General features: G+C 37.5%; 1 protein-coding gene across 1 annotated transcript in view; it reads left to right on the top strand.

Moving 5' to 3' along the window:
* Positions 1-23,489, top strand: part of LOC115219641 (ras-related protein Rab-8A) — a 58,725-nt gene that overhangs the window by 10,354 nt on the left and 24,882 nt on the right. The window contains exons 2-5 of the mRNA XM_029789802.2: positions 4,258-4,318; positions 10,561-10,621; positions 21,936-22,013; positions 23,098-23,187. Of these exons, the coding sequence (XP_029645662.1) occupies positions 4,258-4,318; positions 10,561-10,621; positions 21,936-22,013; positions 23,098-23,187 (290 nt within the window). The remainder of the gene's footprint in view (positions 1-4,257; positions 4,319-10,560; positions 10,622-21,935; positions 22,014-23,097; positions 23,188-23,489) is intronic.

The following is a 23,489-nucleotide window of genomic DNA, read 5'->3' as shown; positions in this document are numbered from 1 at the left end:
GATACAGCAATGGTGGTCTTGTATAAGGGAAAGGGCAACAGGAATGATTGTGGTAATTATAGGGGAATATCATTGCTTTCTGTCGTAGGAAAGGTTTTATGCAGGGTACTTCTGGATCCTCTGCTGAAACGTGTTGCAGATTGTGTTCTTCCAGAAAGTCAATCTGGCTTTCATGTGGGATGTGGCACTGCTGATATGATCTTTTCAGCTAGGAAGCTTCAGAAGAAGTGTATGGAACAGGGTCTGGATTTGTATCAGGTTTTTGTCGATCTGACAAAAGCCTTTGATACCGTTAATAGAGAAGCATTGTGGAAAGTCCTCCAGAAACTTGGGTGTCCTGAAAAGTTCCTTGCTTTGGTTAGGTCTTTTCATGAAGACATGAAGGGTAGGGTTAATGTTAGAGGGAAAATGTCAATACAAAACGGAGTGAAACAGGGGTATATTCTGGCACCGACCCTATTTGCCATATATTTTGTGATGGTTTTCTGTATTGCATTCAGAAACTGCACCGACCCTATTTGCCATATATTTTGTGATGGTTTTCTGTATTGCATTCAGAAACTACATCCATTGTCGAACCTCTGGCAGCATATTTAATATCAGGTGCTTTGCTGCAAAAACAAAGGTATTTACCTCTATCATAAGAGACCTTTTGTATGCAGATGATTGTGATCTAGTAGCACACACAGACTGATATGCAACACATTTTGAATGCATTCTCTGATGCTTGCACTGCCTTAGGATTGACAGTCAGTCTCAAGAAAACTGTTGTCATGTACCAACCTGCCCCTGGTAAGCAGTATAGTGTACCAAATATCTATGTGTATGGTAAACGACTTGATGTAGTTGATCAGTTTGTCTACCTGGGAAGCACTGTTAACAGATATAGCAATTTGGATGATGAAATTCCATACAGAATTAGGAAAGCAAGTGATGCTTTTGGAAGGCTAGAAAGGTGCCTCTGGAGTCGGCAAGACATATGCAGAAAGACAAAGATAAAGGTGTACAAGGCATGTGTGCTCCCTTCTCTTCTCTATAACTGCGAGACGTGGGTCACATATCGCTACCACCTTAAACAGCTAGAACGTTTCCATCAGATGTGTCTCAGATGGATCTACGGCATTAAGTGGGAGGACCGCATCGGTGATCTTGAAATATTGGAAGGCTCTCGGTGCAAATGTATAGAAGCTCTTGTGTTAAAGCAAAGGCTCAGATGGAATGGTCATCTGGTCAGGATGCCAAAACAACTCTTTTATGGAGAGTTAGCTAAAGGAGAACGACCTCCACATAAACCAAAAAAGAGGTATAAGGATTTGCTGAAGGCTTCCTTAAGAGATGCTTGCATCTCTCCTGACACATGGGAGGGCATAGCTATTGATCGTAGCAGGTGGAGAAGGATTGTGCTTGAGGGGACGGCTACTTTTGAGAAATTTCGAGCTGCGCATGAGAAAGTAAGGAGGGATGTCAGGAAGGGCATCACTGTTACGCTTCCAGATGAGAAGGGTCTTCCTATGATGCTGACATGCAGTGTCTGTGCAAGACCCTGCCTTAGTAAAGCTGGACTCAAGAGTCATCTTCGTAGTCATAAGGCGAGACAGATTAGTGGCAACCTGGCCACTGGTGGTGGTATTACACATCATACTAATCATATCTGTCAGGCATGTGGAAGAGAGTATAATTCATCAGGAGGACTTAAACGACATGCAAAGGTACATGAAGCCCAGTTACAACTACAGCCAGCTACTTCTGGTAAAGGTTTTAGCTGCCAATTCTGTACAAGACATTGTAGATCTTTAGCTGGGTTAAAAAGTCACATTCGATCACAGCACCAATAATAGTTAGGCTTCGTGCAATGGCCATACTCGATAATAAAGGGGCAGCCATCATCATGTATGTATATATCTATGTATGTATATATATATATGTGTGTGTGTGTGTATATATGTGTATGTATGTGTATGTATGTATATGTATGTATGTTAAGTTGCGGAAAGTAGGACAAGAAAAACTGTTTAATCCAAGCAAAATCTAGAGAAGTGAACCTGAAGGTTGCCTGTTAGTCTTTAGTTGGCTGAGCCTGTGCTATAGATCTATCCAAGTAGAGTTGGTCATGATTAGCTAATTTATTTACTTATAAGAATTTGGATTCTGTGGAACATTGAAATACGAGAAGGATCTGGAATTATTGAGAACAGTAAATGGAGTGCAATCTACTACATATGTGAAATTAATTTATGAATACTTTCTAAATGAGATGGGAAATTATCACTTTTTACCCAGTGTTAATTAGAAATGTAATTGTATGGTGGACTAAAATGTTAATGTCGTCATTGACTCTTTGTTTACTAAAGATTTAATTAGTAAAATAAAAGTCATTATACTTTAAAATATTACCTGTTTTGAAATTAAAATGTGTTCTAATTGGCTAGTGGGTTGACAAAAATGTCTAAGTGATTCACAGTACTTAGTTTTGTCTATCTGTGTTCAAGACCTATTAAAGCTGGCTTAGTTTACCATTTCTTAAGGAATAGGAGACAGATTTATCAAGTTGATACAATCTACTATATCCACTCTGCTGCAAAAGAAATTGCCTTACATGTGGTCAAAGGTAGTTGATATTTTTTAAAGTTTAATAATAGTCAAGGCTATTAATACTAAGTGTAAAGTTGTGGTTTCAGACTATGTAAAACCAACATCGTCGTTCTTTTGGCAAAGTGCTTTACTTTGCTTACCTGAAAATAGGTTGCTTTGGGTTTGTGACAGTTGCCTCTAAATCATACACAATCCAAGTTTCTGGCAAGGAAAATGAATGTAAAACAAAATTATACCAAAGCAACTATAATGAAAAGGTAATTCTAGTGAATTTTATTTTAAATATATATATTGTACTATAGGGCTTGAATTTTGATTCTGGGCATAAGAAACACCAGATGTGGTGTGCAAAGAGACATGTGATGCATATGGACGAGGACAGCTGTGTAAAGATGTGCCAATCTCTGACTGTGAAGGGAACCTGTGGTAGCGGTAGACCCAGGAAGACATTGGATGAGGTGGTGAAACATGGTCTTTGAACTTTGAGCCTCACAGAGGCAATGACTAGTGACCGAGACCTTTGGCGATATGCTGTGCTTGAGAAGACCCTTCAGGCCAAGTGTAATCATAGTTGTGGTTGATGCTGGTGCCACATAACTGGCACCCATGCCACCAGTATGTAAAGGGCACCTTTTGAGTGTTGGGCTTCATGGAGGCAAAGTGGCTGATGCTGGTGGCACATGAAAATCTCTTCTGAGTGTTGGGCCTCACAGAGGCAATGACCTTTGGCATTATGTCATGCTTGAGAAGACCTATCAAGCCAAGTAAAATTGCAGTTGTGGCAGATACCGGTGTCATGCAAATGGCACCCATGTTGGTGCCACATAAAAGCACCCATTACACTCTCGGAGTAGTTGGCGTTAGGAAGGGCATCCAGTCGTAGAAACCATGCCAAATCAGACTGGAACCTGGTACAGCCTTCCAGCTTGCCAGCCCTGGTAAAACTGTCCAACCCACGGAAAGCCAATGATGATGATGATGATCAAGATTTTCCCCATGTTGTCTTCGTTGATGTAGGAATTATTTCACATTGTATATACTCTTTTACTTGTTTTAGTCATTTGACTGCGGCCATGCTGGAGCACCGCCTTTAGTCGAGCAAATCGACCCCAGGACTTATTCTTGTAAGCCTAGTACTTATTTTATCGGTCTCTTTTGCCAAACAGCTAAGTTACAGGGACATAAACACACCAGCATCGGTTGTCAAGCGATGTTGGGGGGACAAACACAGACATACAAACATATATATATATATACATACATATATTCAACAGGCTTCTTTCAGTTTCCGTCTACCAAATCCACTCACAAGGCATTGGTCGGCCCGGGGCTATAGTAGAAGACACTTGCCCAAGGTGCCACGCAATGGGAGTGAACCCGGAACCATGTGGTTTGTAAGCAAGCTACTTACCACACAGCCACTCCTATGCCTATGATACACAAAAACATTGAAAGAGTGACTTTTCAAACCTACTTTCTATCTAACTCTCAGAGAATGAGAATGTAAACTTGAGAAATTTTATCCTAAACAATGATTTTCCTTAAGAAAATCATCACATTTGTAAAGATAATTCATAAAAGATATGTCATTTATGTATCTGAGTTCTCTACTTACAAAGTTAATAGAACCCAATTAATATATATTTTACTAATTTTTAAAATCAGGTATAGATTTCAAGATTCGAACAATAGAACTAGATGGAAAGAAAATCAAGCTACAAATCTGGTAAGTTTCAAATTATTATTTTTTTTTGTTTTTTGTTTTTGCTTTACTGCTGGGTTACCCATCCTAGAAAGGTACGTAGAATACATTTTAGAAAAAGGTTTAATGTAAGTATTTTATAAATGAAGTAGCTTTAATCTTTATAGAAACATATTTAGTGTTCCTTGGAGACAGGCATAAATAAAAGAAGCAAAATGGGGTTATAAACAAAACACCAACTTGGATTTGAAACCAAGTTATAAGAGCCAGCTCACTAAATACTTATCAATAGTGTGTGTGTGGATATATATATATATATTTTTACTTCGTAGGTTTGAATAATTTTGTGACAAAAGTATCTTAAAATGGTAGTTAAGGTCTTTGTATTTTCTAAACTTTGCTAATGTCATTGATGTAAAAATTAGTCTGACTTATATGTGATATATAATGTAAATTATCAGAAATGCTAAATTTCTAAATCTCTCGTAGAGACATGTACGGTGGTGGGGCGATAGAATGGTTGTATACTGTCAATCTAACACGAACGTGACAGTACACCACCGCTGTTTAGCCCTAGGAAGCATCGACGCCTCCTGATGGCTTTGACATATTTCCTGTGTCCTTATATACATTTACATTGTCTCCCCTTCGTAAATGTATATAAGGACACAGGAAATATGTGTCAAAGCCATCAGGAGGCGTTGATGCTTCCTAGGGCTAAACAGCGGTGGTGTACTGTCACGTTCGTGTTAGATTGACAGTATACAACCAATGTAAATTATTATCACAATATTTGTGTGGGGAAATAAACAATGATTTTTATTTTTGTAAACCAAAATAAAGTTGAATATGAATCTGAAAGTTGTCGGCTTATTTTGCATGATTAATATGAATATTTCGTAACATTAAGAATTATAAATATCTTTGTTTTAAAATATGTTACTCCTTGAAGAGTAAGCACTGGTTGGGGCAATGAATTACATTGCTGCAGTTTTAGTATTCTTAGTATATAGATTCTGCATATTAATTGCATTTTATCAATCACTAATAGTTATTGTAATAGTAGTTGTATTAAGTTACAGTTTTCGGATCTTTTCAGTTTGAACGGCAGTTTTTTCTAGCGGTGTCATATGAAATTGTCACCCATAATTATGACCCTAGTATCGATCTATTGCATTTTAATCTGTGTTAGGGTTAGGGGGAAGGGTATCTTTTTTTCTTCACAAATGTAAATAAACCCAATCTGTTTCTTAAACGAGGGACATATTCATACGGCACAGAATGTTTTTTTTTACCTCAATAGACGTCATTGATTGGTTGAAATTGCAGAAATTGAAGAAAAAAAACAACAAATATCTTACAAACTATAGAATTTTCTCAATAAAGCCAAGAGAAAAAGATGTTTTATAAACACATTCTACGAAGTTAAAAAATTTTTTAGTTACCTAGAAATTATGTTAAAAACTGCCGTTCAAACCGAAAAGATCCGAATAATGTTACACCCATTAGATTTGTTGGCTCCAGAATAAGGGTCTTCAGTCTAGTAATACAACATTGCATTAAGAAAAGCAGAGGGCTGTCAGAAAGATATAGAAAGTGTACTCTCTTTTGTATTATTAATAAAATTTATTAGTTATCAGTGAGTATCCGACATTACAGTTGGTGATAAGGGTGAACACTGAGAAACATTTGAAACTTACTAATTTGGAAGAAGCCAATGCTTGGCTTATACAGTTTGAATCAAGACTGCTGGGTGATAATGTAAAGATCAAAAATGAAGGCCTACATTTCTTTTTCAACATGCAGAGTTGAGGCTATAATAGAGCTTGAAGATGTTCTTTCTCTTATTTGGATGTTCTTTTAAACTTTGAGATGCTATATTTACTACTTACCAACAAATGGATGCAGTACTGTAACTAATCAACTCCAAGAAAAGGCTGTTAATTGGAGTTAAAATAACTTGAAAATGAATTAGTGATGCCCCTCATAGAATTAACCCTCAGGCCTCCTGTCATTTGAATAGGATGAAATAGGAAGAAACCACCGAACGCTGACTTATAAGCAGTGTCATCTTGAAATGAAATACACTGAAGTAACTACTCTTGCCTCTACTATACAGTCAGAAGCATTATTTACAAGTAATAACATCAAACTAAATATCAAATGGAAATAGTAGTTGTGATACCTGTGCCGGTGGCACGTAAAAAGCACCATCCGAACGTGGCCGATGCCAGCACCGCCTTGACTGGCTTCTGTGCCGGTGGCATGTAAAAAGCACCATCCGAATGTGGCTGATACCAGCGCCGCCTTGACTGGCTTCTGCGCCGGGGCACGTAAAAAGCACCAACTGATCGTGGTCGCTGCCAGCCTCCCCTGGCACCTGTGCTGGTGGCACGTAAAAAGCACCCACTACACTCACGGAGTGGTTGGCGTTAGGAAGGGCATCCAGCTGTAGAAACACTGCCAAATCAGACTGGAGCCTGGTGCAGCCTCCTGGCTTCCCAGACCCCAGTCAAACCATCCAACCCGTGCTAGCACGGAAAACGAGCGTTAAACGATGATGATGGTGATGATGAATTAAGACCTAACATCAGTATTAACAAAAGTCAACATTAATAGTCTAGAATCGAAGGGCTTTAGGGTTAACCTAGCAAAAACCAAAGTCTTAGTAAGTAGGAAGTAAGTAGGAAGGCTGTCAATCCCCTTCAAGCAGATGGCCCTACTCAATCTGTAGAAAAGGTGTGGATTGAAACTCCATACGATGCACCTGGTGTAATCTATGGACACATAATATCAAAGGAAGGCTAACCGGGAAAATAGTTTTGTGTGTGGCAGATGCATTGTGGCAATAAACACTGAAGATGTACAGAAAACAGATTCCATCACATGCAAGGGGAAAAAACTAGAAGTAGTTAATAGCTTCTGCTACCTAGGTGACCAAGTCTGTAGACGGGGTGGCTGCTCTGAGAGTGTAGTGACTAGAGTAAGAATAACCTGGGCAAAGTTCAGGGTGCTCCTACCTCTGCTGGCAACTAAGGGCCTCCTGCTCAGGATGAAAGGTAGTTTGTATGATGCATGTGTACGAACTGCCATGCTACATGGCAGTGAAACATGGGCCATGAAAGCTGAGGACATGCATAGGCTTGAAAGAAATGAAGCTAGTATGATCCACTGGATGTGTAATGTCAGTGTGCATACACGACACAGTGTAAGCACCCTGAGAGAAAAGTTGGACATAAGAAGCATCAAATGTGGTGTGCAAGAGAGGCAACTGCTCTGATATGGTCATATGTTACATATGGATGAGGACAGCTGTGTGAGGAAGTGCCACTCCCTAACAGTGGAAGGAACCCGTGGAAGAGGTAGACCCAGGAAGACAAGGGATGAGGTGGTGAAGCATTGCTTCACAGAGGCAATGACAGATCAAAACCTTTGGAGATTGCTGTGATTGAGAAAACCTGGTAACTAAAGTGAGATCGCAGCCATGCATGTCTGGCCCTGTTAAGAATACCCCTGATGCGTCGGGCAATATGATGTATTTGAGAAGATCTGTTGAGTCAAGTAAAACCAATATTGTAGCCATGGCCAGTTCCCGCTGACTGACTCCTGTGCTGGTGGCACGTAAAAAGCACCAACTGAATGTGGCCGATGCCAGTACTCCCTGACTAGTCCCCATGTCGGTGGTATGTGAAAAGCACTATCCAAACATGATCGATGCCAGGCCTGTCTGACTGGCTCCTGTACTGGTGGCACGTAAAAAGCACCCACTACACTCTCAGAGTAGTTGGCATTAGTTCAGATTGGAACCTGGTGCAGTCAAACCGTCCAGCCCACGTCAGCATGGAAAATGGACTTTAAATGATGATGATGAATAAAACCATCTGCACTTAGAGTAATGTTAAAATAGTGAAATGTGGAAATTAGGTGTGTGTGTGTGTGGGGGGGGGGCTTATGAGAAGTGTGAATAGCATATGGAATAAGGTGCCACAAATGAGAAAAATAAGGACAGTTTGCAAAGTTTGGTTGATTCAGATTTGGTTATAATATAAACAGTGTTAAAATAGTCTCCACACTAGACTAGTTTTAGTGTCAAGAACAAATGCTAAATGTAAATAGTGAAGCATGGGTAGATAACTCTGAATTTTTCCTCTGCCTTGTATATATTTGAGATATTGGCATGAAAGTAGACAATGAGGCATTATGTTCAGTAATTCTTTGCTTCTCATTCAACTGCCTCATCAGATCATGTCACAAACACTTAATCACTTCCGACAGCACTGGTCTAAGGATGGGTGAGTTAATTCGGATAAAGTTTAAATTCAGTGATGCAGAAGAATTTTGTATCTTTATTGTTGTGGACAACCCTTTCACTTTTGGAATGATTGGAAAAGATATTATTCAGGACAACTCATTTTACTATCTTACTAGAAGTTAGAGGTTTTGTAGCTCATATTAATTTTTATGATGTGAATTACAATATAATTAGTTCTATTTCATTTACAAAGTGAAATAAAGAAAATGAATTGTTGAGATTGGAAATATTGGATATTATTATGCTATCGGATTACTCTAGAATCAGATGAGGAGCCTCACTTGTTTGGATAAGAAAATGATATGAGTTTATTTTATGTGTGTGCTGATTATGAGGCACATTTCGAATGCATGTATTAACACATTCGTTTCTCATGCCAACATGTGATACAGTCTTTTGTGGCATAACAGATGGAAAATTTTTCTCAACATTTGATTTAAAGCATGCATAGTTATAAATAGCTTTAGCTGAAAATGTACAGTGTAATTGTGCTTATTAATTCAGTCAATGGCCTTAGTGAATAGACTTCATATGGGCCTTAAGAATTCAAGTGGTGTATTTCAGAATTGTATGGAAAGAGATTTAGGGAATCAGAGTATATTGCAATAATATCCTTATCATTTTGTGTGCTGAGAGAATGCATGCAGTAGTTGCCAAATTAACTATGTTGCAATTCTCTAATGAAAAGTCATTCTCCAGAATATGCTTGACTTTACTTGGAATGAATATGTTTGAAAAGGGAATTTTTTTTCATTACATGACTAATTAGTGAAACTAAAAAAAATATACTGATACTGAAATCAAAGGACATTGAATAAATTATTATCGAAAATTATTCTGCAGAAAATTGAACCACTTACCTCAGCTAATTCTGAAATTCAAGTGGGATAGGAAGAAAAAAAAAAAGGCATTTAAAATACTTACTACTCATCTTACTGAAGTTCCAATTTCACATTCAATATGCATCTTACTGAGGATGCATAAAAAATTTGATGGTCAAAAGTTCTAGCAGTATCTTACAAAAGCTAATGATTCATGGCCTGTTTGTGGGCCCTTCGAATCTGCTTACATGGATTGGGTTTATTATTATTATAATATTGGCTATAGCTTAATCATTGTGGATTCATATTAACATGGATCAAAACATTTGTTTGTCCACATTGTACAACTGACATAGTTAAAAGTAAGTTGATTGTAGTCTTCTCTCATTTAAGAATTCCGGATCTTTTCGGTTTGAACGGCAGTTTTTTAAAATAATTTCCACGTAACTAAACACTTTTAAACTTTGTATACTGGTAATTGAGGTGAAAACACTTAGTGCTTGACTGGTACTTATTTTATTGACCTTGGAAGGATGAACAGTAAAGTTAACCTTGGTAGTATTTGAACTCAGAATCCGTAAAGACAGAAGGTACGGATGTGGCTGTGTGGTAAGAAGTTTGCTTCCCAACCATGTGATTCCAGGTTCAGTCATATTCTGTAGAACCTTGGGCAAGTGTCTTTTGGGCTGACCAAAACCTTGTGAGTGGATTTGGTAGATGGTAATTGAAATAAGTCTGTGATATGTATGTATGTATTTGTCTGTGTATGTTTGCCCCCCCCCCGCCATCACTGTTTGACAAATTGGTATTGGTTTGTTTGCATTCTTGTAACTTTGGTTAAAGGGACTGATAGCATAAGTACCAGGCTTAAAAAATAAGTATGGTGTTTGATTTGTTCAATTAAACCCTTCAAGGCAACGTTCACCTTGGTGGAATTTCAACTCAGAAAGTAAAGACAAACAAAATACTGCTTAGCATTTTCTCTAGCATGCTAATGATTCTGCCTGTTCACTGCCTAAATAATAATAATAATAATAATATTTATCATTGTCATGTGTTTACCTGATTTTTAGAAAATTAGAATTGTGATTATGATGTGTATATATATTTATGTATATATATTATTTTAACAGGGATACAGCTGGTCAAGAGCGATTTAGGACCATCACGACTGCATATTACAGAGGTGCCATGGTAAATATAAATTATATTTAAAAACTTACATTACCCAATGATATAAATTTTCAAATTTTGTTCTCTCTTTTAGGGGTAAAAATATGCACATTGCCTTTCTTTTCATTTTTACAATTTTAATTTTTACAATTATAATAGTAATCATTGTCATTATTTTCATGTCCACTCCTCCTTTTTAAAAATTTAAACCATGAATCTTACAGGTAATATTTAACTTCTATTTTGAAATCGTTATGCAATTTTATATGTGTGCATATTTTAAAGAGAAAGATTTAAAAACTAAAAATTGCATTTCCAGTTCAATGAATTTTAAATGTAAGATATTTGACACAGTTGAAAGCTACATATCTAGTATGTCAACTTTAATTGTTAATATTCTGTGTAAGTGTACAGTTTTTATCTGAACATTGACCTATTTCTATTATTTGTCCTATAGGAGTGTAGTATATAACAGTTGAGAAAAGGCCTGGCAACAGTTACTTGTAGGCTTCATATCCCACTTATGTATCATATATTTTATATATGTTCATTGTTATCATCATCAATTTTATGTTTTTCCATACTTGTATGGGTTAGATGAGTTTTCTAGTGAATGGATCTATACACAAGCCTCTTACAATTTACCTTACACTTGAAGAGAGAGTTGCTTTGTTGCCAGCAGAAGTAACAACACCCTGAACTTTTCCTGTCCTGATCTCACTCTGGCTATTACACCTTCGTAGTCCCCGCCATTGTTAATTTGGTCTAATTAGGTAAGAGAAGCTATCAATTGCTTTGAAGAGCCTTCCAAGCATTTGAAAGAATTTATTTCGCAGGTGCTTTTACTGTTAAATCATCATCCTGGTATACTTATTGCATGGATAACTGTGACTTGTTCTCATCGGTCCATTCAGTCTGCCTTAATGCATCGTAGCTCTTCTCCAGGTCCTTACACAGCAGCTTTATGTTGGCCTGATGTAATCCCTACTTTAGTTCCCCAAGAAGAACGTTACTGATTGCTCTCCAGCAATGTCTGGTGAATGTTGTTCTTCCTTCTCCGATGATATGCGATATTAGTGATAAATTACCATATCCTTTGCAATTTTACTTCCAAGGTATATGAATTTGTCAACATTTTTCAAGGATTTTCCATACGCAGAGTTAATGTTGCCACTCTGGTTGTACATCATGTATTCTGTCTTATCCAAGTTGACGTAGCAGCACTTTCAATGCTTCATCTGCTAGTAGCGCCAGCTTATAGGCATAGTCAGCATCTGTGATGGATCACAGTTGGAAAACATCTGCTTTTGGCTGGTTAACAAGTGAATCCTTTGTCCTTCATCTCATCTACAGAGGTGCATAAGACATAATCTAGACATATAATGAACAGGTAGAGTGTCAAGGTGTTACCCTGGAGAATACCAGCCACTATATCAGAGAACTCTGTCACCATCTGTAGAATGAACCATAGATTGAGTATTTCTGTACAACATTGTGATGGCATCGATAATTTCCTTTTGGGATACTACATGCAAGAAGTATTCTATTTTCCCTTTGTAGATTGAGTCAAAGGCCCTTGAAAAGTCCTCCCATGAACTTCTTCAATAACTCTTGGATTTTAAGAATTTGGGTGTATGTTGATCTATTTCTTTGAAATCCCTTTTGGTTTTTCCTCAAGATTTTTTTAGATCTCCAGTCAGATATGATTGAGTGGCATGGCATTTTAAACTTTGGCTGAAATGGCAGTGAGAGTAATCCCCCTGTAGTTTTTAGTGACACTGCGATCTCCCTTTGGAAATGAAAGAAAGGATGCATCCTTTACACCATTTCCCTATATGGTTTTGGTGGTACATAGCATTGAAGAATTGAAGAAGAATGCCATTAAATTCCTTTGTTTTTCCATACTCCAGGTGGGATTTGATCCAAATTAGCTGCTTTTCTGCTCTTCAGCAATTTTAGAACTGCTTCCAGCTCAACCATAGAAAACCCAAGTTGTATGTTGAGTTGATGATGAATGATCTTTCTTATTTCAAAGCTGGTAATTTCAGGTGGTTTACCAAGTAGGTTTTAAAGTGGATCTCTTCATAGTTTGAGTTGTTCAACTTCTCTTGCTGCTTTCAGTTTGGATTCTGAGGGGCTCTTTCTTTCACTTACTTCAATTACAATTTTCCATGCCACAGATAGTTTCTCAGTAGAAACTTTGATGTTGTTGATTTGTTTTTGTATATAAAGATCTTGCTCTTTTTGATATTCTGAGGCTAAACCCTTCTCTACTTTAGTGAACTGCTTTAGGTTTTATCTTTTTAGTTTAGAAATCTTTCTAAGTGTTTCTTTCTTTTTGATAACAGCTGCAGTTTCTCAGCCAATCATACATTTCACTTTTGGTTTCAGAGGGATGCACTTGACTGCTGCCTCCTTGTGACAAAATTTTTATACTCATTGTTAGGAGTGGTGGTTTTAGAAGTATTTTTCAGGGTTTCATATCTGTTCCTTAATGTAATTGTAAATTGATCACATATATCCGGATTTGTTAGAGCATTTAAGTTTGGTTTCAGTTTTTTTTTGTTTGATCTTAGACTGAGGTAAATTTTAGCTGATATTGTCTTGTGGCCAGAAGAAACTTTATTAAATGTCATGCAGTTCATGGCACTGTTTACCCATTTTTTATTAATGTGTATATAGTCTAATTGTGCTTTTGTACCATTTGTGTATGTGAATGTCCACTTTTTGCCAGCTCACTTTTGATATCTTGTGTTAGGACAGATGAGGCTGTTTTCAGATATGAATTCATGCAGTTATTCTCCATTTCAATTTGTTGTTTAATCATCGTCATCATCATTATCGTTTAATGTCCGCTTTCCATGGGTTGGATGTATGACTGAGGGCTGGCGAACCAGATGGCTGCACCAGGTTCCAATCTTGATCTGGCAGAGTTTATATAGCTGGATGCCCTTCCTTATGCCAACCACTCCGAGAGTGTAGTGGGTGCTTTTACGTGCCACTGGCACGGGGCCAATCAGGCGGCACTGGCAACGACCTCACTCGAATCTTTTACACATGCCACTGGCGTGGGTGCCAGTAAGGCGTATTTTTGTATTCATCCTTTGCAAGATGAGCATTCATATCTCTCCTATAAGCAAGACATTACGACAAGGTATTTGTCTCACAAGATAAGAGAGTTCATGGTAGAATGTGACAACTTCCGCTTCATCAGAGACATTTATTTGTTGGGCAGTAGCAAAGATATAACAGTGGTGTGTGGGTGTCCATTAAAAGTTGTTATAATAATTGGAGGATGGATCTCTTCAATACTGTTCAGTGAACGTAGAGTGTGGGGACTGAGGAGCATTCCTACATTTCACGCTGTAGAGTTGTTAGGGCCTTTCTATGCTGAAGTAGAGATAAAAGTTCACCCATTTCCAGCATCATGATATTTTACTTTGAGATCACTGTGATTAAAATGGTGTTTTTGTATTCAAATAATACCAATATTTTGCTTGACAGCAGATGTAGTGAGTTCAGGTAATTGATTTATGGGGTTTAATGTTCGGACATTGAAGATGGAAATGTTGAAATCCTTTTTTTTTTTACATTTCAAAAGGTTAGATTTTGAGTTTGACTTTGTTATTAACTTTTTGAACACCGTGGCTGAAGCCACACCTTTAGCAGGATGTGCCCCTTGTTGACACATGCGATAGGTGAAGCAGTTTAAGTGTCTGATAAGAGAAAAGATTATGCTTTATCTTTCATTAGCTGAACATTTTATGTGGCAACAACTGCTAAACCTATTGATGTTGCAGTTGTTGCCTTACTGGGTGGCCCTGGGTCTTGCCTTTTATGATTTCTTTCACCCAGTATCTTTGTGTGTTTTGCCTGGTGGCAGATAGCACCTGCTCTGCCAAAACAAACACATCTGTCATGCTGCTTCCCCTGGCTTCATCGTGACACCCTGGCTCAAAGGTTTTTCATTGGGTGATTATTTTAACCTGGATCCTGGCCCTCGACCTGTCAGGTGTAGGTGGCCCTACAGGAGCTGAACTGCTGCCAGTATAACTCTTGGGATCAATTGGAGCACACATATAAACATATAAAAAAACATGAAAAATATAAAAAAAATATAAGGTTTAAAAATATAGATATAAATAGAATAAAAATATATAAACAATATATACAAATGTACACCTTATTGTTTGGTGTTACCTACTCACGAGTTCCTCTGCCCTTTGACAGGTTTCATCTTTCAAAGGTTTTTTCAAAATAAATGACAGTGGCTTATTCTTAGTTTGCTCTTACTCTCTAGTACTACTGTTACATCTTTCTGGCATAAACATGAAAAGTAAATTCTTTTCCTAATTAGTTGTGCTCCAAGTTACTTTCATAACTTGGTCCATCAGTTTGATATTTTTTTAGTTACTTTCCAGAACATTTCCTTAACCTTTGTTGGAATTAGTGATATTGCTAAGTTAGTCATTGGGTATGACACTACCCTATACTATCTGATTGAGTTTCTCAAATATTTTCAGCACATCTCTGCTGGTCTGCTTGCCTTCTCTGTCTTCATATCTTAATTACGCTTTAGACTATACAGCTGTCAATTTTAACGGCCAGTTCTACTGTTAGGGCCCATTTATCACAATCTCTGGTTCCCTTTTTCCTCTACAGATTCTCCTCATTCAGCAACCACCCATAACATTTCATAGCCTTTTTGTTCTGGGTCTTGGTGAGCATAAATGTACTATTGGCTGTCATTCAGAACATGCTTTTCTTTAACAATGACATCATTCATGCACTGACAGTACTTCACATTTGGAACATCTTACACTTCTGATCCTCTTATCACAAAACATTGGCAAACCTCTTTCTTTCTGTAATTTCTACTTCTCCCTCTGCTATTTCTGATTTTCAGTTTCTCTTCAAGCTACCTGATTACTCACTCTCCCCTTTCATCCAAAGCTTTCATAGCCCTATCTCCTTCTATTATCCGCCACCATGTGACTTTTTATCTCGCTGTTACCTTGCTCCAGTTACATCTAGTCTGGCTCATAGCAAATTGTTTTGTTGAAACATCAGTTTTTCTTAGTTATAGGTCAATTTCTGAAATTATGTAGCAGAGGGATCTCCCATCTCCTATACCTCCCTTCTTTAGATTGTTTTGTACATCTGAATTAATCTAGTATTTACTTTGAAGTCACTAATCTATATTGAGTGCTATATTCTTCTTCAGAGTAAAACTTAATATTCATAACCATTATCTCTCTTATTGTCTGGTTAATGGGAAATCTGTCTGGCTTGTGTGATCACCTGATTGGTAGACAATCAATTGGCTGGCTAGTTTCCTGAAGTTAGTGTTGCAGATGTGTCATTTGTATCACAGAAGTTAAGGAGTCTTGAGTCTTCTTTATTCCTTGTATCACATCAGTAACCTACATATATGCTAGAGTAGCCATCATGGTGCTGTTTAACATCATCATCATTTAACGTCCGCTTTCCATGTTAGCATGGGTTGGACGGTTCAACTGGGGTCTGGGAAGCCAGAAGGCTGCACCAGGCCCAGTCTGATCTGGCAATGTTTCCACGGCTGGATGTCCTTCCTAACGCCAACCACTCCATGAGTGTAGTGGGTGCCTTTTACGTGCCAGACGAGGCTGGCAAACGGCCACAATCGGATGGTGCTTTTTACGTGCCACCAGCACGGGGGCCAGGCGAGGCTGGCAAATGGCCACGATCGGATGGTGCTTTTTACGTGCCACCGGCACTGGTATCACAGCTACAATTTCCATTGATGTTGATCCATTAAAATTACCAGCTGCGATAATTGTTGTCATTTGTTACCAAAGTGGTTTATGGGGGCACCTTATAGATTGTCTTGATTGTGATGCATGAACTGAGACAACTGTTGTCATTAGATTTCCTATGACTAGTCTATGCTTAATGATTCTACCACTTGCTCTGGCCACCTCATTCACTTTATCTATTCATTTCTCTGCCAATAATTTGTCTATTCCACTCATTCCAACCCAGCATTGTTACCCACCCAGAAGAACTTGCATCTAAGCTAGAAGCTGCAGAGCAGGTTTGTGGCTGGAACCAGATGGAAGATAGCATGGTGGTAGAATACTACTTTCGATACAGCCATAAAAGCTAAAAGACAATCGTAGAAATAATGGAAAAAAGGAGCCAGCAAAAAACAATATCATGTTGCTAGAAGAGAAACTAGTTGCCAAATTTACATAGCACAGAGAGGCTTGCCAATGTTCTCCATGAAAAGGATGAGAGGTGAAAGATTGCTAAGCAGAATGTCAGGTGGATAAAGAAAGAGGCTTAGAACTATTACTACAAGAGATTGCTAAATATGGGAAATATGTGGAAGGAAAAGCAACTATCTGAAGTATACTTGACAGAGGGTCCATCTATTGAGATAGACAGTTATTTGGTCAATGTGGCTATTAAGAATATGAAGACAGAAAGCAGCTGGTTCATCTGAGATGCTAAAAAAATATCTTGATGAACAAAAGCTCAAGCTAGTCAGCCACATAGTTAAGTAATGCCCAAGATTTGTTACAAGGGCTAAGGAAATATTCTAGAAAGAAACATCTACAGATATATTTAACAAATTGATCAATTTATGAAAGTAATAGGGTCTTAGCACAATTGATTATGAAAATAACTCACTTAGATGAGATGCAGTTTGGAACGTCATCTGATCCCCTCTTCATAGTGAAACAACTGGAAGAGAAATTCTTAAGAACAAGCCTCTTTATCCAGCATTTGTTGATCTGTAGTTTAGAGGACACTAAGGAAAAATTATGAGTGGCTGGCAAGGGCAGCGCAAGCCATATATAGATATGGTCAGCAAAGTGAGAATTGGCAATGAGTTTGGATGCAAGTAGGTGTCCATCAAGGCTCAGTTTTCAGCACCTTCCTATTTGTTATAGTCTTCCTAACCATAATAGGTGTTTAAAACCATTTGTCTGTAGAACGTATGATGATGATCTACTCCTTTTAGTAGAGACTGAAGGATTTAGAGAAGGTCCAGATGTGGAAACAAAACCCTGAACCAAGAAGTTGCAGAGTAAACATATCAAAGTTTTAGTAAGGAAGAAGACAGGCCACTAATACTGTCAAGAAACTAAACGGTCATGCTCAATATGCAGAAAAGGTGTCAGTAGAAATTCCATACACTAGTGCAGTTAGCAGTCAATGCAGTTGTAAAGTAACTTCCTCGCAAAAACTCCCAAGATTTTATAGTAGTTGATAGTTTCTGTTACTTAGGTGACCTAATCAGGAGTGGAGATGAGTATGCTGAAAGCATGGTAACCAGAATAAGAATGGGGTGGAAAGATTCAGGAAGCTGTTAGCCGGTGAACCGATATTTGCTTTGGCCTCTTTACGGAGAGTACTGGGTGCTTTTAATGTAGTGCTGGCACTAGTGAAGTCACCAGGTGACTCACAAGGCAAAATCCCTTAACTGAAATAAGGTGTAGGAAGGTGGCTTTCTACCAGTTAACAAGAGATAGGACAGTAATAGGTGTGTTTGCTGTTGATGAGATACATGATTACTCCAGCTGGAAAAGGGAAGAAGACAATGATGTAGATGTGTCACGAGGTGAGTGGGTAGGTCCACAAGTGTGAAAAGAGAGTGGCAGATGGACATGAGGGGAATGCAGTGGGTGGGGATCAGTTGCGAAGGTGGAAGAAGTAGGAGTGGGTTACGGAGGTAATAGGTGGCAGCATAGTTGATGTGAAGTGTGTAGGAGTGGGATGTGAGGGATGAAGTCAGAGGTGGAAAGGGATGATGGGAGAGGGCCTTGGTGGCTAAATGAGAAGGTGTACAGAAGAAAAAAAATATAACACATAATAATTATATATGATCCTCTCTTCTGTTTTCCCTGTCCTGAAGTCATTCCATGTCTTCCTGGGTCTCCCTCTTCCATGTGTTCCATCCACTTTGAGAGACCAACACTTCTTTATGGAACTGTCGGCATCCATTGCATCACATGACAAAACCGGCACAGTCTTCTCTCATGTTCACTGCATCTAATTCCTCTTATGCCTAACTTTCTCAATAACTCTTATGATGATCATAATTTTTAAGACTACTTTTTTCATGCTGGCATAGGTTAGACAACACTTGATGAGGTATTCTACAGCCAAATACCCATCCTAGCCCTATTCCTTTGTTTTCCAAGTAAGGTGTATTTTCACTGATCCATCCCCATGTCTAAACAACTGAGCAACAAAATGCATTGATTTTGTTGGAGACATAAAACTATCACCACATATACAGTGTCAGTTTGAAGACATGCTGAAATAAACATTCATATACACGATGACCTTCCATACAATTTCCATCTACCAATTTCACACACAAAGCAATTAGTCAACTAAAAGTTGTAGTAGAAAGCACTTGTCCAAAGTACCATGCAGTAGCATACATTGTGTGTGTGTGGGTGAATGCGTTTGTTTGGACATACTCTCTCTCTCTCTCTCTTTTACTTGTTTCAGTGTTTCAGTCATTTGCCTGCGGCCATGCTGGAGCACCACCTTTAGTCGAGCAAATCGACCCCGGGACTTATTCTTTGTAAGCCCAGTACTTATTCTATCGGTCTCTTTTGCCAAACCGCTAAGTGACGGGGACGTAAACACACCAGCATCGGTTGTCAAGCAATGCTAGGGGGACAACCACAGACACAGAAACACGCATACACATATATATATATATATGTATATATATATATATATATATATATATATATATATATATATATATATTATATATATATATATACATACATACATATGTATATACAACAGGCTTCTTTCAGTTTCTGTCTACCAAATCCACTCACAAGACATTGGTCGGCCCGGGGCTATAGCAGAAGACACTTGCCCAAGATGCCACGCAGTGGGACTGAACCCGGAACCATGTGGTTGGTTAGCAAGCTACTTACCACACAGCCACTCCTGTTTACATTCCTCATAAAGAATGAGTTTTTTGTGATTTCAAAAACCAGTAGGATAAAAAAAATGAAAAATCCTTTATGTGAGAAACAGAAGGGTTGGTAACAGGAAGGACACCTGGCTGTTAATTACTACCTCAGTAAATTTCCATCTGACTCATACCCACTTGTAAAAATCGATGTGAATTGAATGGATAAATTTTTTTTTTTGTTATAATCAGGGGTGGGAAAAGGGTAAGAAGCCAGAGGAAATCATCATCATCGTTTAACGTCCATATTCCACGCTAGCAAGGGTTGGACGGTTCAACTGGGGTCTGGGAAGCCAGAAGGCTGCACCAGGCCAGTCAGATCTGGCAGTGTTTCTACAGCTGGATGCCCTTCCTAACGCCAACCGCTCCGAGAGTGTAGTGGGTGATTTTATGTGCCACCGACACAGGTGCCAGACGAGGCTGGCGAACGGCCACACTCGGATGGTGTTTTTTATGTGCCACCGGCATGGCCAGTCAATGTGGTACTGGCTACGGCCACGTTCGGATGGTTTTCGTATGTGCCACCGGCACTGGTACCACAAAGCTACAAATCCCATTAATGTTCATAAAACCTATAATTTTCTAATGCTCCAACTTCCACTTTTTTTACTCACTCCTTGAATATATTTTGTTAGTTCAAGAGAAACAACTCAACCAAGAGGTTTTTTTAGTGAATCATGTTTTTTTTTTTAAAACTTCAGTGTCATGATGCATAATCAGAAAGCATGCATACTTCTTGTATTGTCAGATGAGTAATGGGTGCCTTTCTAGATTGTTCCTGGGCTTATATAATCCAAGCATTGAGTTTTTGACCATATCATGTATTTATAAAGAATGCTGTATTATTTCAAACATTGTACTTGTATCATGTCAGGTGATTCAAATGTTTATTTAGCACTTAAATGATATATAAACTATATAGTTTGCTTCAATTTTATTTTTCAATATATTTTTTTTTGTTAATATTGTTTGATTATTATTATTGTTTGTTTAGGAAAAATGCCATTTTCTAAAGATGAGAGAATGTTCATTGTCCTAAAAATGGTACAATGTAATGTTAATCCTGTTCTGTTGTCAGGGCATATCTAGTTCGAGTATCAGGAGTGGTCCTTGTGGTTTGTAACAGACCAGCTATCCTGAGTCATGAGCCAATGAAATTACTGAAGTTGAGGGGAATGTGTTTATAATTGTAGTGACAATTAGGGAAGGCTTTAAGGAGGTAGGAAGGAAGAGAGCATTCATTAAAAAACTCAACTGACCTCAGTTGTTATATTCTAATGCTAAGGTCCCTTTAGCATTTATATATTAATTACTAAAGGGACTTTTGAATACTGTGAGTGTGTGCGTTATGTAGCTTGTTGGTAAATGATTAGTATAGAAGATGGCCGGACAATTCTTTATGGTCAGTTGAACGTTTGCTTAAAGTATGTTTTTGAAACATTAGCCTATGAAGAAGTGCAGAGATTTAGCTTTACAAAAGAATCAAGATTTTTCCTGATTGGTATAGAAGTAGAAAATATATTTTGGCTTGTCTTCATCCAAAGCGAATGAAGTATATAATATTTCAGAATGTGGTTTGAAATTATAGTTATTTGAAAAAGCTTGTGATGGCATGTGTGTGTGTATGTCTTTTGTTGATGATTATAAAAATGACATAAGCATGAAAGCTTCTTCACAAGAATGTGGCAAAAGAAATTAATCTCATTTGAGCCAGATCCAGTTTGCTAAAAGTTAGTGTGTGAAGAATAAAAGAGAAGTAAACTGAAAGGTTTATGCCAGATGACTGACAACTTAGAAGCATCTAATTGCTGCATATGCAATTTATTGGTTTACTGTATCATGTACAAGAAATCTGATAGAACTCACATGTCAACTTCATTTAATTTTCTTTATTAAAATATTTTTCCTTTTTCATGTTGATAAATATTTTCTGCAAAAATATTGACTAAATTACAAAAAGCAGGACAAGATAGATAGTGGTAGTAGAGCCAATGCAAAATACAGGCATTCGCTTGGGACGGAATGTGATTTTGGCACCGTTTATCACCACATTTCTCTGCAGTTTGATGTGAATTTATTTACTCCCTTGTCTTATTACCTAATTACAATGTCAGATGTTCAATGATTTCTACAGGGCACAGTATTGAAGGTATAGATGTATGGACACAGATGTATAGTTATTAGTTTCTTTAAGAATATGTTTCAAAATAAGAAAACAAAATAGTGAACTCGCGATAGAGTTGAAAATGTAATTATCTAACCATACATTATTTGCATTGCCATATTGCATGTTAAAACACATTGAATATTTCATGTTTCTAACTTTCTAAGTTCATTTTCTAACAGGGAATTATGTTAGTCTACGATATCACAAATGAAAAATCATTTGAAAACATAAGAAATTGGATTCGGAATATTGAAGAGGTAAGTTTAACCAAGTTTTATTAGTTTTGTAAAAATTGAAATAAAAAAGAGCTAGTGAGAGTGAGATACATTTGTTCCAGTAGTGTATATTAAGAATATTCTGTTCAATTATCATTTTTTTTTTTCTGGCTGTTATTTTGAAGAAATTATTCTTATTTTTTGAAAATGAGAGCCTTCAAAATATTGTACACTTGTTAAAATAAAATCAATTCTTTGTCCTTATTAGTATTATTTTTACACTGTAAGGCGGCGAGCTGGCAGAATTGTTAGTATGCTGGGCAAAATACTTAGTGGCATTTCGCCCATCTTTACATTCTGAGTTCAAATTCTGCTGAGGTTGACTTTGCTTTTCAATTTTTCAGGGTCGATAAAATAAGTACCAGTTGAGCACTGGGGTTGATGTAATTGACTTACCTCCTCCCTTGAAATTGCTGGCCTTGTGTTAGAATTTGAAACCAATATTTTAAGGCAGTGAGGTTGCAGAATTGTTACCTGTGCCAGGCAAAATGTTTAGTGGCATTTCATCTGTCTTTGTGTTCTGAGTTCAAATTCTGTCAACTTTACTTTTTGTCTTATCAGTCAATAAAATAAGTACCAGAACACTGGGAGTTGATATGATCGCCATCTCCCCACCCCTCGATATTGCTGGCCTTGTGCCAACATTTGAAATCAATCTTATTTTACACTGTGATGAGAACTATGTCTCCAGTTATCTCTAACATAAAAAATAACAAATAAATTAAATGTTTATCGGTTAAATTATACAGACCTTGTTTTGTAGTACATATTTTGACTTAAAGTACAAAGTATGCCAAAATATTTTCAAAAAGTGAACTTGACTAAAAAAAATGTTTGAGAACCACTGCTCTAGACTATGAGATGTACTCTTATTGTGTATGAGAGTATAGATTGAATCTGAAGTAATTTAAAGTTTGAATGAAGTTATTATATAATTAATCTGAACAGATATATTGGGATGCATGGACTGACTATTAAATATTAAAATGGTAACAATGATGCTAAATTATTAGAAATAATGATTATGAATTCTGATAATAATAATCTGCATTTATTTTATTTGCAGCACGCTTCTAAAGACGTTGAGAAAATGATTTTAGGTAACAAATGTGATATGAATGATCGACGACAGGTATCTAAGGAAAGAGGAGAACAGGTAAATACACACACATGCAGTTATTTTGTCTTTCAAGCATAGAATGAATGACTTTTATAACATTTTATTTATTCAATACTGTGATTGTTTATACTATACTAGCACTATGACCCAGCAACGCCAGGTCATAATGCTAGTGCATGCATATACAGCTGCGTGCGTGCGCACATACACGCGAGTACTGTCCAAATCTCTGACCAATTACAAACAGCTAGCTGGTATTCAATTGGCTTATTAAGATTCAGGCATTTTGATTGGGTTTTGGATAGAAAATTCACAAAAAAGTGACTTCTATTGATTTT

This window comes from Octopus sinensis, linkage group LG15 (genome assembly GCF_006345805.1).
Source record: "Octopus sinensis linkage group LG15, ASM634580v1, whole genome shotgun sequence".
Classification (NCBI taxonomy): Eukaryota; Metazoa; Mollusca; class Cephalopoda; order Octopoda; family Octopodidae; genus Octopus; species Octopus sinensis.
Note: the sequence above shows the minus strand (reverse complement) of the source record. Positions and strands in the feature narration are given on the sequence as shown.